The sequence below is a fragment of the Oncorhynchus keta genome, chromosome 21 (genome assembly GCF_023373465.1).
Source record: "Oncorhynchus keta strain PuntledgeMale-10-30-2019 chromosome 21, Oket_V2, whole genome shotgun sequence".
In the NCBI taxonomy this organism is placed as follows: domain Eukaryota; kingdom Metazoa; phylum Chordata; class Actinopteri; order Salmoniformes; family Salmonidae; genus Oncorhynchus; species Oncorhynchus keta.
The window spans coordinates 12,819,231-12,835,479 of NC_068441.1; the positions used below are offsets into that span (position 1 = coordinate 12,819,231).

Below are 16,249 nucleotides of genomic sequence, written 5' to 3' on the forward strand. Positions count from 1 at the left end.
CACCAAAATAATTAGTTGACCATCTTTCTGAAAATTTCCTCTCAGTAGGCAGCACAGACACATGTCTACAAATCTTTAATTTATAAATCACATACTGTATAAACGTACTGTACTATGTGGTGATTGGCACCATGGACAACAAATTACACAATTTGGGGTTGTGGACTTGTGCTGCAACATTCCTAGATCACAAGTGGCACTAGCAAACAGGAGTGACTCATATCTGTGGCAAACATGGTAATATATCATTCGAATATTGTGGTATGTGTGGAGAAAAATGTAAGTGAAATATCACACATCAAGGACTGGCGGTGGCTGAAATGAGCAAGATCCCTCCGCACAAATAACAATCCGTTCTAAATACCATGATAGCGTCAAGACCCATGGAAAGAAATACACTAGACAAGGATAAATTGCTTGATGTTTATTTTTGCTCAACTTCATTCTCACAGAAACTGAGCGTGAGTAATGCGTATTAAATGACTAACCAAAAAAACATTTGACAAGACAGTTAATCTACCAAGAGCAATCGAGAAAAGTTTGTGTAAGGATTCCTACAGACCATAGGTTACCTACATCAACAGAGATGGAGGGTTCTCGCAACGGTTTTTGTGCTTTGAAGCGCGCATAGGTTACCGAACACTTTACCGCAGTGATTATTTTGTAGCCAACTTGCTCATTTTCAACAATCAGCAGACGCGGTAGTGTCAAAGTCTCACTCAAACTTTAAAATACACTAAAATTAGTTTAATATATATATATAATGCACGTGTGCGAATATCGAAAGTAAGTCCTCCCCTGGTGCTGTCAATGTGCAGTTATACTGCCTGATTTGTCAAGTATCTTAATTCTGTCAACTATTGAAGATTTCCTCCAATACTGTTGCAATTATTTAAAAGTTAGGGAGTCGACTTACCTTCGTGTTCAAAGTGTTCCTGATCAAGTTTGCTTTCCCCTTGTGCTCGGCACCTAGACTGACAGGTATCTCACACTGGAAATCTAGAGTGTGTTTGAGGAAACATTCGACCGTTCGCTCACTCGCAGGCTTGTCATTGGTGACGTCGGGCAGGTGCATTCCCAAGAGAGTGTGAGAGAGAGAGGGGTTTCGTTTGAGTGGTGAGGCGAAAACAACCGACTGTAGACGAAAGTCGAGGAGTGAAGTCGGGGGAGGTGCATCTGCAACATCCGAAAGTCAAACATTAATGTGGTTTTCCAACAGAAAGACTCAGTGCAACATGGCAGTGTTGCAGTTGTTTATAGAAGTTGTTATTTATATTGTCAAAATAAACATGTCTCCAACCTCCATATCACACACCCACAAACTTTGGAAGTTTCTTCAAGTGCACTCGCAAAAACCATCAAGCGCTATGATGAAACTGGCTCTCATGAGGACCGCCACCGGAAAGGAAGACCCAGAGTTACCTCTGCTGCAGAGGATAAGTTCATTAGAGTTACCTGCCTCAGAAATTGATGCCCAAATAAATGCTTCGCAGAGTTTCCGTAACAGACACATCTCAACATCAACTGTTCAGTGGAGACTGCGTGAATCAGGCCTTCATGGTCGAATTGCTGCCAAGAAACCACAACTAAAGGACACCAATAATAAGAAGAGAATTGCTTGATGAGTCCAAAATTTTAGATTTTTTGGTTCGAACCGCTGTGTCTTTGTGAGACGCAGAGTAGGTGAACGGATGATCTTCGCATGTGTGGTTCCCACCATGAAGCATGGAGGAGGAGGTGTGATGGTGTGGGGGTGCATTGCTGATGACACTGTCACTGATTTATTTAGAATTCAAGGCACACTTAACCAGCATGGCTGCCACCACATTCTGCAGCGATATGCCATCCCATCCGGTTTGGGCTTAGTGGGACTGTCATTTGTTTTTCTACAGGACAATGACCCAACACACCTCCAGGCTGTGTAAGGGCTATTTGACCAAGAAGGAGAGCGATGGAGTGCTGCATCAGATGATCTGGCCTCCACAATTACCTGACCTGAAAAGCAGTCAACAAGTGCTCAGTATATGTGGGAACTCCTTCAAGGCTCTTGAAACACATTCCAGGTGATTCTGGTTGAGAGAATACTAAGTGTGTTCAAAGCTGTTGGCTACTTTGACGAATCTCAAATATAATATATACACTACTGTTCAAAGGTTTGGGGTCACTTAGAAATGTCCCTGTTTTTGAAAGACAATTACGTTTTTTTGTCCATTAAAATAACATTAAATTGATCAGAAATACAGTGTAGACATTGTTAATGTTGTAAATGACTATTGTAACTGGAAACGGCTGAATTTTAATGGAATATCTACATAGGCGTACAGGTGTCCATTATCAGCAATCATCACTCTCCTGTGTTCTAATGGCACGTTGTGTTAGGTTACTACATGATGTATTATTTTATAGTTGTGATGCCTTCACTATTATTCTACACTGTAGAAAGTAGTAAAAATAAAGAAAAACCCTAGAATGAGTAGGTGTGTCCAAAGTTTTCACTGGTACTGTATGTATGTATGTATGTATATTGTACAATCAATTGGAGATAGAGAGATTGTACATTTACCAGCACAGTACAATGCCCTTGAGGATCTAGTTTTACCACATATGTCATTTTCACTGCTTGGAGACATGCCTCGAAGAAGACATACAGGTTTCTATTGTTGTAACAAACAGTATCAACAATGGTACCTAAGATGCAGTCATTTAAATGTTTGCCACAGGTGGCCAGTGGCACCTCATTTGGGGAGGACGGGCTCCTGTGATTTGTCTGCCCTTGAGAATCTATTTTTACCACATTTGTCCTTTTCACTGCTTGGAGACATCCCTCCAAAGAATAATATTCAGGTTGATGTTTTTTTTTGTAACAAACAGTATCAACAAGATTCAGTCCTCTAAATGTTCCAATGGATTTTTAGCCAATGTTTATATGTTGAAAATAAAACCCAGTAAAGTTCATAAATAGGCCACAGAATTCAAGGCTGCGTCTGTAACTTTCTTTCCAGGAAAACATGTTTTTGGCAGAGGTCAGACACACACACACACACACACACACACACACACACACACACACACACACACACACACACACACACACACACACACACACACACACACACACACACACACACACACACACACACACACACACACACACACACACACACACACACACAGAGAGAGAGAGAGAAAATGTAGTCCCTCACTCCATAGGTTAGAGCAGGGATTTATTTTGCCCCCCAAGTTTTCTGAGCAATAAATACATATTAGGTTTTTTTAGGGGAATTTTTATTGTTGGATATAAAAAATCAGCTCTAAGTGATCTTCATTTAAGAAATCTGTTTCCAAGTATTCCCACATGTAATAGAAAGACAGGAAGTGATCGTATACAAATGCCAGCAAGGTTTGAAAATATTACGTTTTAGTCAAACATCTGTTTTGGCTTCTTGCTGTCAATTTGCATTCTATCAATTATTTATAATTATGTTCCGACCATCCGCTCAAGAAAGTGACGGCCCGCGGCTGAATCTAGTTGATGATCCCTGGGTTAGAGCAGCCAGAAACTGCCTTTGGAGGCTTGGTTAAACCAACCCAGTCCCACCTACATGCTCCCAGCCATCCATCCTCCTCACCCTTACAAGGCAGTGAATCAAGAGTCATCATACCCCACCCGCCCACCTCTCTGGCTATAAGAGACAAGAAGCTTCTAAATTTAGCCAAACTGTCCCAGCTTCAATAGGGCTATTTGTAGTCCCATTCAAAGTTTATTGGTGTCACACAGACTTGTATTTCTAATTGGAAGTGAATGCTGACACAGATTTGGTTTTTCATCAATCATATCCATAATCACCATGGTGTGGTGTTGTACTCCCAACTTTTAAATAAAAGACAGAGGTTTCTAATAAGAGGTGCCAGTGGTTGAGTAATCATATTCAACCTCCTAATGCTTATGTCGTACCTATGACCGTGGCACTGCTGTGAGAGAAGAAAGTAAAGTGTGTTATTAATGTGTTTGTGTACTGTCTTGTGTAAATGGTATAGACGTAGCACATTCCCTAGACAAGGTAAGGTCATGTAAATGTTATTGTACTATTTCACACACACAATATATTTTAGGTTGGTTATTTTCCTAAAGTATGCATGTGTTTGGCATGTACAGTGTACAGTCAACCTTAGTGTGAAAGAGATGCTTGGCTTTTGTTAACCTTACTTTTGTCAGATTGTTCTCCTGTGCTGTCATCACATTCCAGTGTTAAAACAGTGGTACGTTTGACTTGTCTTCTATACCATTCATTTAGCTCTGATTATGATGTGTGGGATACCACTGCTGTGCACTCTAAAAAATGAGGGGCTCAACAAGGGTTCTTCTAAGAGCCTCAAAGTTCTTTGAAGAACCTTACATGCTGACCACATGGCTCGCGTCTCGTGCGCGAGCGTTGCAAAATAAATGTACACATACATGTTATTCAATCATTGCACCCACACCAATCATGTACCTCTGCGACCGTCTGTGTGGCCAGGCGCTAAAATAGAAATGTGTTCTATTTGTGATGCTCAAAGCACTGCAAGTCCGGCATCCCATCTCCTCATTGGTTTTTAGGAGCATATGTGTGATTGAAAGATGAACTTAGGTCCACTCTTCGATCGGTTGTAGTAATGCTGTCATGTCACGTCCTGACCTTAGTTCCTTTTTTATGTCTCTATTTTAGTTTGGTCAGTGCGTGAGTTGGGGTGGGCATTCTATGTTTTGTTCTGTGTGTTAGATTTCTATGTCTTTGGCCTGGTATGGTTCCCAATCAGAGACAGCTGTCAATCGTTGTCTCTGATTGAGAACCATACTTAGGCAGCCTGTTTTCCCACTATGGGTTGTGGGTAGTTGTTTTCTGTCTTCGTATTAGTTACCAGACTGAACTGTTTTGGGTGTTCTTTTTGTTTACGTTGTATTTTAGTGTTCAGGGCATTTTAAATAGATGACGAACACTTACCAGGTTGCATATTGGTCCGATCCTTCCTACTCCTCCTCAGACGAAGAGGACTGCCGTTACACTTCAATTTAAGGTAAGGTTTGTCCCTTGCATGGTCTGAAGTTGATATTGTTTTATGATGATTCCATCTATCTTTTCATATAAGTGCAAATCTTTCTAAAACAGAAAATCAAGAGGTAAGAATATGTATGCTATAAGAATATGTTGAAGGCTAGTAGCTGAGGCGCATGTTTTGTTAAACATCTATATAACACATTTTTGGGGGATTCACAGACTTCACCTCTGATGAATATAACAGGAAACCTGTTTGATCACCATGAACAGCAAAATCATTCTGGGTATGGATACGTAGAACATGAACACATTAACATCAACACGCCAGAGGATATACCCATTGGACTTGGGCTCTGCTGGGAGTTTACCTCGTATTAAGATTTTTTATTCTGCTTAGGGGATCCATTAAAAGGGGTTCTTTGAAGAACTTATAGGTTCCCCCACAGTTTCAATTTGAAGAGCCCCTAAAGGATCCTCCAGGAATCTTTACTTTTTAGAGTGTGTGTCCTGCCCCAGACAGTGTGTAACTTTGTTTTCATATTGGCACTGGACATTAGGGCAGGGAACACAGACGTTTCCTGCGGTTATGCCTGCTGCTGTTGTCCCTATGGTGCCAGGGCAAACATCAGGGTGAGTAATGAGAGGAAGGGATAGATGGAGGGCAAAGCAAAAACACCTAAAAAATGAGAGAATTGTCCTTTCATCCTGACCTCTGCTAAAGAAGCAAACCTTTTTCTATATGTCCTTCCTCTCTTACTATTCCATCCATTCTCTCTTCTTCGTCTCCTCCTGTCATTTTTCACTTCCTCTTGTCTCCTTCCTTCACATGTCCTAAAGCCTGTCTTTATTCATGTGAGCTTCATCAAACCATAACATTGCTCTTAAACTGACACAGTGGCTTTCTGTACGAATAGGCTACTATTTGTGGTGCGAGTGTGCGCACACGCGGAGAGCAAGATATCAGCTTCCCGTTTAAATTGGCTTACACACAAGCATGTGATAAACCAATCCATTTTGCTCTGGCCAACACTGAGATGTTTTACACATACATGGAGACAGTGTGAGTGTCAAACATTGAAACACTTTATTGAACACTTATCGCTCTCGAAAAGCAGCAAAACCTTACTTTCCTATTTTAGCCACTGACAAACTGATTTTTTTTTATCTCTGAAAACTTTTGAAGAAATTACAAACACCTGGAGGCTTGTCCATCTGTTTGACATGCTTTACATGCCATGCTAGCCTATACTGTAGATGACATAGATGGCCTGATTATCGAATGGACACTAGTACATTCTGATCTGAAGCACAAAATATGTTCTGTACTAAATCTGAACTAGATGTTCTATTGGTAAACACATGATCCCTTCCTGTGTACTGTACTCTCCATTTCTTACTTTGGACTTTCACAGAAATCGAACGCCCTGCTTTAAAAAAAAATGACTTATTTATTTTCAAATAAACACCATGCTTCCTGATGATTAACTGACCCCTGATCCTGAAGCCTGGTCAGGTGTTTCCTGTCTGCAGTGTAGAGGATGGACCATCCCTGGAATGCTGACAAGGAGGAAAGGTCACACTGGAACCACTGGAGAGAAAAGCCCTTTTAATTAAAAAATGCCTCAATTAAACATAACCTTTCTCTGACTCTCTCTCTCTCTCTCTCTTTCTACATCCCTCCACCAGTCAATGAATCACTCTCTCCTGATTGTGGATCCAAAACTTTCCAAGGAGGGACAGAATTGTCATTGTATATCTTTTGAGCTCCACTCTCACCTCGAGGGCACTACAGAACACAGACAGACTCCATTGATCTGAGCATGTTCACAGTGACCCGTCTCTGATTCCTCTTTCCTTGGCTCCTGCAGAGAGAGAGAGAGAGAGAGAGAGAGAGAAACACTGAGAACAAGGGGAGACAGGCTCAGGTAGAGGGAGAGCACAACCCACTTGCAAAACAACTGGTTGAATCAATGTTGTTTCCAAACAATTTAGACAAAAAAAATGTGATTATGTTGGATCAACGTCGAAAACTAATAGTATTAGCAAAAAGTCATCAACATAAGTGCATCTCATATTTTTATTTCTTTCACCCAACTTTTAACCTAAAAGCAAAGACATGGTGACATTTAGTTGACAACTCAACTAAATGTAAATCAAAACTAGACGTTGAACTGATGATGTCTGTGCCCAGTGGGAAAGGACATGATGGATTAGCGAAAAGTAGAGCAAAATGTCTTTCAGGTTCTTTAGAGAGGGATTTTTTTCCGTAGTCTCTCTCTCTCTCTGTTTCTCTCCCTCTCTTTCCTTCTCAGCACTGACTTAGTATTGGGCCACAATGACTCCAGGGATGGTGGTAACTAGAGCAACCCCATTTCTTTCTTCATCCATCCTTCACTGCTTCCTCTAATCTCACTCACTCCATCTTTCTATCTTTATCTAACATATCCAAACATACTTCATACTTCCACATTACCCCTCAACCCCTGCACCGTACATCTTCCAGTCTTCTGTCCTCTCCCATACTGTCACTTTGTCAAGTTCCCCCCATTTCTCCTCTCCTCACTGACCTTAATAAGGTTCTGTTAGTCTGTGTACTCTTGGATCAAACCCAAGCTTTGAAATAGTTTCAGGGGACCTGGTTGGATCAGACATTAAAATGAAAACAAGGTCTTGTTTTGCTGGAAAGCTCTTGCCGTTGGCCTTCAGTGTTCTGTTTAACTTGTGGCCATTAATATTGCAGGCGTTGAAAAGAAGTAGGACAAAATGTTTTGTGCTTTTTCTTAACTTTAATTATTCATACCAGCTGCTGCATTCCTTTCCCTGGTCTGCTGGTTGGTTGGGGCTCAGTGGAACTCTTTGATATGGCTAATTAGCTTATCTTATTTGTGTCATATTACCATCAGTTCAGTCCTAGCAGGGAAGCAGGGTAGGCACAAAGACAGTATGGGATGAATGCACCTGTAGAGATAGAACCTGTAGACTTGAGGTAGAGTCCGTATCATAAACCCTTCACAGTTACTGTTCTCAAGACTCAACACAACACCCATGCACTTGGAATACTGCTCCCAAATGTCATCACACGGATATACTGTAAAAATACATAAAAATGAATCAGGAAACCCCACATGCTTTAGAATACTGCAGGTAGGCAGCATAGTTACACAGAAACAACAACCACAGGAGCCCAGAGACACACCTGTTTAGGTACATACCTGAGATATGAGTGTGTCAAAGGCTGATGACATGCCAATGCCTACTACAGCCATACCAGTAATATCGATCATCACCTCATAACATCATATAATACATCATAATACATATAATACAATGACAATAAGAGTCTGGAATCTTTCAATGTGTATCATGCGTATCATAAAGCAGCTTTAACCCATGTTATGTGGAGAGGGGAATTGAAGTAAAAGGCATCACATCGTGTATGTTTCTGATGTGTGTGTCTGAGGTTCTCTCAAAAACTGTATTGCATAGTCTTCAAAAGGGGAGAGCACACACAGAAACAATATGGTCCAATACTTATTCATTTGTATACTTTACATAGTGTAGGGGGGATAAGATAAGTGTAACTATGTCATTTCTTTGATGTACATACCATCAAAGAAAAGGCCACCTAATAGAACAATATAAAGTAATGCAGGTAGCCTATTGGCTAAGCGTGTTGGTCCAGTAACTGAAAGGTTGCTGGTTTGAATCCCTGAGCTGACTAGGTGAAAAATCTGTCGATGTGCCCTTTGAGCAAGGCACTTAACCCTAATTGCTTCTGTAAGTCGCACTGGATAGGAGTGTCTGCGAAAATAATAAAACATTCATAACAATTTTGGTTATGATAAGTTAAAACAGGTATTCTAATCTCAGTAAAGCAGGATACTTAAAAATAAAGTAAGTAGAATAAACAAATCAACAAAGCAATACCATTGGTCAAGCCTGTTACAAAAATTAAAACAGTCTCTCGTTTATAGTCCAATGGCATCTAGCACTAGCTTCGTACGAATCATCCTGATCTCGCATGTTTACATTCTGTTTAGCTTCATCATTTTCCTCATAGCGTTCTCCTCTTACAGGCGCCCCTGCATTTTGACTGTGTATAGCTGTAGACTCATCCGTAAGACTTTGATAGTTAATCAAGTGACCTTCCAAGGCGAGATGTTTTCTTCTTGATAGTTCCATTTTTAAATGTTTGGTAGCTTAGTCTGAGGCTATATCTCTAGGACAAGACCGGGCTCAAGCTTCAACAGTAACGCTAAACCACGGCTTGATCGACAAATACACCTGCACGACTTTTTAGCATTATACGGGTATCAGCCCCAGGCTCAAAGCTCGAGAGAAACAGAGGGCCATGATCTGCACGGGTATCAGTTTGTTTATGATGAGTTTGTCTGTTTGTGAAATGACCTTCACTATGATGTTCACCTGGAAATAACCCACTGACCATTTCGCTAAACCGGCAATGACATCTGCTAAATGTGTGTATGCGACCAATAACATTTGATTTGATTTACATACTCCTAGTAACTGTGCCATATCAACTGCACCAACATTGTTTCTGATGAAATGTACATTCCGTCCTCTGCTGGTCTTTATGGAAGCACGGAAGAAGCAACTTTTTCTGATGAGTTCATTTATTGTAATTGTTTAACTGTATACTGTACATCAACATTTAAATGGTGCTATATGCAACGCCATGTTAGAGGTACAATCTCATAATACTATTGGTATAACCCATAATCCCAGGTGTGAATACCAAACGTATCGACCGAGTGTAGATACATGTACTTATGATGTGCAGGACTGGTTGCATTTTTGACTAGAATGAAATGTAGTCTGACAAGTCTGACAGGGATAGTCTGTTAATATCTGATGTTCTCAAAGAAGGAGAATTAGAAAAGAGAGGAAAAAAAGAGTGACATCATCAGCATCAAAGAAAAGCGCTCAGTTGATGCTAAAACTGATATTTATTGATTTGTTTAACCATTTACTTTTCAGCCGTTCCCATAAAGACTATCATTTGATATATGCACATTTGTTGATCCAAAACACATGGCATGGCATTCAAATGGAAACGGTTGGCACTTCAAAAACGTAACCACCCTTTCAGAAAAAGTTCAGAAACTGTACATTCAGCAATGAAATATACTTCAAGATGATCTTTTGTTGAATAATACTAAAACTGCCTGTAACATTTCACATTCTGGCATTGTTATTACACACCTGTGGTGTAAAACAAGTATGTTCACAGAGAGTACATTGGACAAGATATGATGATTAAAATGGCTTTCGCTTGTAACATCATACAATAACATTGCTGTACAAATACTTATTATACCTCACTTCAAAATGTGAATGTTTGAATATTACACTATATTTGAAATACGATGCGTCTCTTACAGTACATAAACGTCTCCATACAATACCAAAGTTGTTAATACTGCCCGACAAATGCAAAACGCAGTAACTATGAATTCTGATCAAAAATATTTGCTCTGTTTTAATGGCCAGGTGTATTATCTGATTAATGTGTTATTTCTTTTCCTGACACAAGAACAAGCCAGTTGGTCAGAATATATCATGGAATATCCGAAATTGCAGTCTGTCTCGATATATATTTTTTTTGCATTTCAGAAAAATGACATAGTTACTGCGTTTTGCCATGGTAGGGCAACATTTTCATTTGGTACTGTTTGTACAGTGGTGTGCACTATCCAAAACAGAACCCATACAAAGTTGTTCCATGTACAAGTTCATAGTAGACAAAGAGCGTCAGAAAAGACAAGTGTGTGAATGTGCACTGGCACTGAAGGCTGTCAATCAAACATTTTGATACACATTGTCTAGGAGTTTTACAGTTGTGGCATGTTGTGACATGCAGTTGTGGTCTTTTGACACAGGGACCTGTGTGTGTTTGAGCTGGCTCTATGTATTTCCTCAGAAGATTTGTGTTCAAAGAAAGTCAAACACTTTAATTATGCTCCCAAACATTTAATGGGTCTAGCAACCAACGTTTCGTCCTTCTTCAGGGTCCTGTTCGCCACTGCTGACCCAAACAAAGTCCTGCACCGAGTTTGGAACTGACCCAGTCTGAGTATACACTGTACTCGACTGAGAGGTTTTTCACCTTAAAGAGGCTCACTCTTGGATGTTTTCCCCACACATAGTCTGCATGTATGCCCTTCTGCCTGTAGATGGCAGCCTTGTCAAGGATGGTTTTGCGCAGAAGACACCAGGAAAGAGAGAGTGGGTCGATAGGCGATGCACAGGCAGCGTTGGTCTGTGCAGACAGGCAGGTGTTATAACACTGTGGCCTCCTCCATGGCATTGACCCACCTGCAAAACAAAAGTGAATAACATGAACACGGTAGATGTGTATGTGTGTCTGCCTGTGTGCGTGTGTGTGTAGCCTGACCTGCGGGCAGTGTGCTGATCGTCTGCTCTAAAGGTGTAGTATAGTGTCTTCTTGTGGTAGAGCTGAAACATGTTGGAGCTCTCCTCTCCCTCCGGCCTCTCTGTCAGCTTCACTGTGAAACTCTGCAGGGGCAGAATCTCAGATGCCATCTTGTCCTGTGTTGAGAGTGAGGTAGGGACATTTATAAAGGACAAGTCACATACTCAGCTGTATATACCAATTAGGTTTTTACAGAATTTTGAGAAACAAGGAAACTAACACACACTTGTATTTGTGATTGAAGTTAACAACACTGCTTATTATAAATGGTAGCTACCTACAAAGCTTGTCAAAATAAACATACAATAAACAGTACAAATAAAGAGAGAGCACAGAATTTCTCCATATCAGGAGAGACTTTGTAGAAGCTTTAAAAAGAGTCCAGAATAATATGGGCATATTGTGAGTATATTGAGGGTGCATGCTCACTTGTGTGTACGTGTGTGTGTGTGTGTGTGTGTGTGTGTGTGTGTGTGTGTGTGTGTGTGTGTGTTTGGGGCTGGTGTGGGAGACTCTGTGCCCCCTCACCTCACGTGCTGTGAAGGTGTAGAGCACCTTGTCTTTGAGGAGGAACCACAGCCTCTTCCACTTCCTCTTGCTCTTCTTACGCCGCTGCAGGCTGCCACTCATGGCCGAGCCCTCAGCCCCCAACACCACCTGCAACATAGGTCAGAGGTCAACATCAGGAAGTTAGCAGGGCATACCACAGAATATTGCATCAGAGCAGAACTACAGAACTACACAGATAAAGGTCAAAGGTGATGAGGTATTGCAGACCTGGTTGAGAGAAGAGGTGCTCTTCCTGCTCCTCCACAGGCTTGGGGGCTGGAAGCTCTGGAACACAGCTGAGAGGGGCCGACTGGCCCGGTGGGTGCAGGGGCTGGAGTTACCACACGCCCCTGAGATACTGACACCTCTCTTCCTGAGCTCAGCGTAGCAGTGGTCACACACTTTGGCCACCCTGTCTTTGAGGTACTTCAGAGGATACTTGTTCCTGGAGCAGGCACGACACACCACCTGGGTGTAGAGAGAGAGAACAGGTGTGAAGGTGGAACGAGAGGACCTCTGATTTAAGGAGTGTTGGAGATCAATAAGTCAAGATACTAAAAGAGTCTGCCAGGATAATGTAAAACAGTGGGTTGGGGTCAGTATGAGTGAGAGTCTCCTATGACAGCAGTATGATTGACAGGCTCCTACAGTAAGGCCCGTGTGTGTCTCACCTTCCCACAGGCGTTGCAGTGGTGGCGTCTCAGGGTCATGCTGAAGTCGGAGGTACAGTTCATACACATCATCACATGAGTCACAGGCACCAGCACTGGAGCTGCCTCCCCCAGGGCCATCCACAGCTTCTCACGTGCCTGCATGGGGAAACAATGTTGCAGCAACGTTACAACAACATTACAAACCAATACATCAACGTTACAACGTTACAGCAGCATAACAACAATGTTACAACAACGTTAACAACCTTCTGTGCATTTTATAAATGTCACACGTTAAATTGGTTACAAGTGAGCTTTAATGGTATGTCCTGTCCTGAGTGTCATTCAGCGGTGAACTCATTACCTCACTGCAGAGGCCACCGAAAGTACACAGGCCTGCAGCATGATCTGCTATGGCCCGACTCAGCGTGTGGAACCAGTCCTCCCTCTCACCACAGGAACTAGGGACACAGAAACATATATGTGTTCAGGCTGTACACATAATTAGACATATACATGTGTACATACAGTATACATGCAGTATATGTATATATAAGTACATATATTATATACTGTATGTAACCAACGGACAAGACTGGTACAAAGCCCCAGACAGGTGTCCTCTGCTCTGACTTACCTGGCTGACAGGGTGATGCTGACGTCATTCACCTCGATCCTCAGGGCATTGAGCACGTTGTCTATGACGGGTATACTGACCTGGGAGAACAGTACACACAGCACAGCAGTCAGCACACAGACAGACAGAAAGACATGGTGACACAGCCATAGGTCAGGGGTGAGGCCTGAAGATCAGGGACGGTCATCTCAGTAGGCGGGGGTGGGACTCACCTTCATCCCAGACAGACAGAGAGTGTTCTTCAGCCGGTATTTACCATCCTGCTGAGGATAGGTGTACAGCATCACATCATTCATCTGGTGTAGACAGAAACAGAGGGACAGGGGTATGATTACTATCATGTGTGCAAACACAGCCTGACTGCCAGCCTGAAATGTATGGCTACATTCCGGTACTCTACCCTTCTCCTGAAGTGTGTGCTCGTATACGTTCCCTAATGGATTTAAAAGTAATGTGAGAAATACTCCCTCCAGCCATGCTTGCATCCAATCCAATGCTTTTAAATGCATGGGGGGAGTGAACAAGAACACACTTCTGGAGATTGGAAACACAACCCTTATCTCGTTCAAAGGGAATTTGCCACAGGGGGCACTATAAACTTGAAGACGTCCTCCAGTGATTTTTGAAAATTTCCTGTTGAAAAGTGGTATCCCAAGTATATAGTAAAGCACACACACTAAAGGGTGAAAATATATATGTTTTGAGCAAAATAATATTTTTTTTCCACACAACTGCAAACTTCAAAGAGTGAGGCATTCAAGGAGTTAGTCTGATGTCATTGATCCCCCGACTTGCTTGAGGAGCAATAGAGAACAAAAGAGGAAGCCCCCACCCCACCACCTGTGTCATGTCATGTCATACCTGGACCACCTATTGAGATGTGCCTTTTGTTTAGTAAATCAGGTGTTCAATGAGGTGAAAAGAAGACTGGAGGAGGACTTTAGAGCAATTAATATGGAACCTCCTTGGTCGCAATTTTTTTTTTTTTTGGGGGGGGGGGGATTTCCTTTCATATTATTCACACATTCAAACGTTAACGCCTCAAACCACACATTCCCATGTCACACACAACAAAGGCTATATGATAAAAAGGCACCAACGTTTATTTGCTTATTACACCCAACGTACTGTAATCCTCAGAACAAACTACAGCCTATTGTGTTGGAGGGCCTTATTTAGAGTGGGACAAAAGCAGTGACATCATTATTCACACATTTTGTGTGCTCTAAACATCCGCGGCCCATAAGGCAGCATCCAGGAATTCTCCACCGGTCCCTTCCAGCTCCCAGCTGCTCTGAGAAACTGCCTGGTCTGGGTGGAGGCCCTGGAACCAGCCACCACAACAACAACAAAACAAGCTCAAAAGGGACAAAACAGCATGTGACCCTCTAGTCCTGACTGTGGTGCCAGGAAAATACCTCTCCCTAAACGTCAACATAACTCAGGAGCTGATCGTGGATTTCAGGAGACAGTAGAGTGAGCACACCCCCATCCACATCGACGGGACCGCAGTGGAGAAGGTGAAAAGCTTTACATTCCTTGGAGTACACATCACTAACAATCTAAAATGGTCCACCCACACAGACATTGTGGTGAAGAAGGCGCAACAGCCTCAGGAGGCTGACGAAATTTGGCTTGGCACCCAATACCCTCACAAACTTTTCCAGATGCACAATTGAGAGCATCCTGTCAGGCTGTATCCCCGCCTGGTACGACAACTGTACCGCAAGCAAACACAGTGCTCTCCAGAGGGTGATGCTGTCTGCCCAATGCATCACCGGGGGCACATTGCCTGCCCTCCAGGACACCTACAGAGATGTGTACAAAGTACAACCTAGAAACTCCATTTTAATCATGCATTAGATGCTCAACTACTGCAAATTCACTTTCCCAACACGTTTCTCTTCCTCTCTTCTGCTTCAAGTACTTCACCTGTTTCTTCCCTTCTGTGACAGTCCCTCTCTCTTCTCACTCCTCCCCTAATCCTTTCCTTCACTCGTGGCTCTCTCCTCTCTAAAACTTTCCTCTGGTTGCCATGACAGTGACTTTCCTCTGGTTAGCATGACAGTGACTTTCCTCTGGTTAGCATGACAGTGACTTTCCTCTGGTTAGCATGACAGTGACTTTCCTCTGGTTAGCATGACAGTGACATTCTTTTAGTTGCCATGACAGGGACATTCCTTTGGTTGCCATGACAGTGCCTTAATGGCTGTTGAGTGCTGCTCCTCAGTGTCACTAAGTGAGTGATGGCTTTCATCATCTCTGTTTGGACTCGCTGGCCCATACATTACACCTGCTGCCCCTCTCCAGCCATCTACTCCAGAGGAGCTACCCAGTTACTCACACACATCAGTCTGTCAACCATCACTCTAGGACCAAAAGGCTCCTTAACAGCTTCTACCCCAAGCCATAAGACTGCTGAACAATTAATCAAATGGCCACCTGGACTATTTACATTGACACCGCTGCTACTTGCTGTTTATGATCTATGCATACTCACTTCCCCCATACCTACATGCACAAATGACCTCAACTTACCTGTACCCCCGCACATTGACTCTGTACCGGTACCGCCTGTATATAGTCTCGTTAATGTTCTTTTATTGTGTTACTTTTTTATATATATTTTTAAACTTTAGTTTCTTAACTCTATTTCTTGAACTGCATTGTTGTATTCGACGCATGTGACAAATACAAATGGATTTGATTTGATATACAACCCATTTGGGAGACACAGGGAGAGAGAGACATGAAGACAATAAGAAAGTGGTAGGAAAAGGAAGCAGAGAAAGAGAATGGCTCCTCAGAGAATGGCTCCCAGCTAGCACATAACGTTCTGAGAACCATATGTTTCTTAGAGCTCGGTGAGAGTGTGGTTGCCCTATGGTTATTTTGCATACAACTTTCCCACAATGTTCTG

At 42.3% G+C, this 16,249-nt stretch overlaps 2 protein-coding genes and 1 long non-coding RNA gene across 6 annotated transcripts in view; 1 reads left to right on the plus strand and 2 right to left on the minus strand.

Annotated features, from left to right (window-relative positions):
- Positions 1-1,109, minus strand: part of LOC118399847 (protein kinase C delta type-like) — a 33,808-nt gene extending 32,699 nt beyond the window's left edge. The window contains exon 1 of one of the 3 annotated variants that reach the window (XM_052473352.1): positions 917-1,109. The gene's annotated coding sequence lies outside the window, so the exon portion shown is untranslated. The remainder of the gene's footprint in view (positions 1-916) is intronic. The other 2 variants (XM_052473351.1, XM_052473353.1) reach the window with 2 other exon arrangements.
- Positions 1,110-4,873: 3,764 nt separating this feature from the next.
- Positions 4,874-6,657, plus strand: LOC118399750 (uncharacterized). The gene is made up of 3 exons (XR_004828895.2): positions 4,874-5,055; positions 5,594-5,666; positions 6,567-6,657. It is a non-coding gene; the product is annotated as an uncharacterized LOC118399750 (long non-coding RNA).
- A 3,327-nt stretch (positions 6,658-9,984) lies between these two features.
- Positions 9,985-16,249, minus strand: part of LOC118400156 (FYVE, RhoGEF and PH domain-containing protein 5-like) — a 43,889-nt gene continuing 37,624 nt past the window's right edge. The window contains exons 13-20 of one of the 2 annotated variants that reach the window (XM_035796706.2): positions 13,542-13,625; positions 13,330-13,409; positions 13,057-13,153; positions 12,711-12,848; positions 12,268-12,507; positions 12,046-12,147; positions 11,452-11,606; positions 9,985-11,372 (exon numbers count right to left, since the gene is read on the minus strand). In XM_035796706.2, coding sequence (XP_035652599.1) covers positions 11,336-11,372; positions 11,452-11,606; positions 12,046-12,147; positions 12,268-12,507; positions 12,711-12,848; positions 13,057-13,153; positions 13,330-13,409; positions 13,542-13,625 — 933 coding nt within the window. In that variant the 3' untranslated portion in view covers positions 9,985-11,335. Of the gene's footprint in view, positions 11,373-11,451; positions 11,607-12,018; positions 12,148-12,267; positions 12,508-12,710; positions 12,849-13,056; positions 13,154-13,329; positions 13,410-13,541; positions 13,626-16,249 lie in introns of both variants that reach the window. The other variant, XM_035796705.2, reaches the window with a different exon arrangement.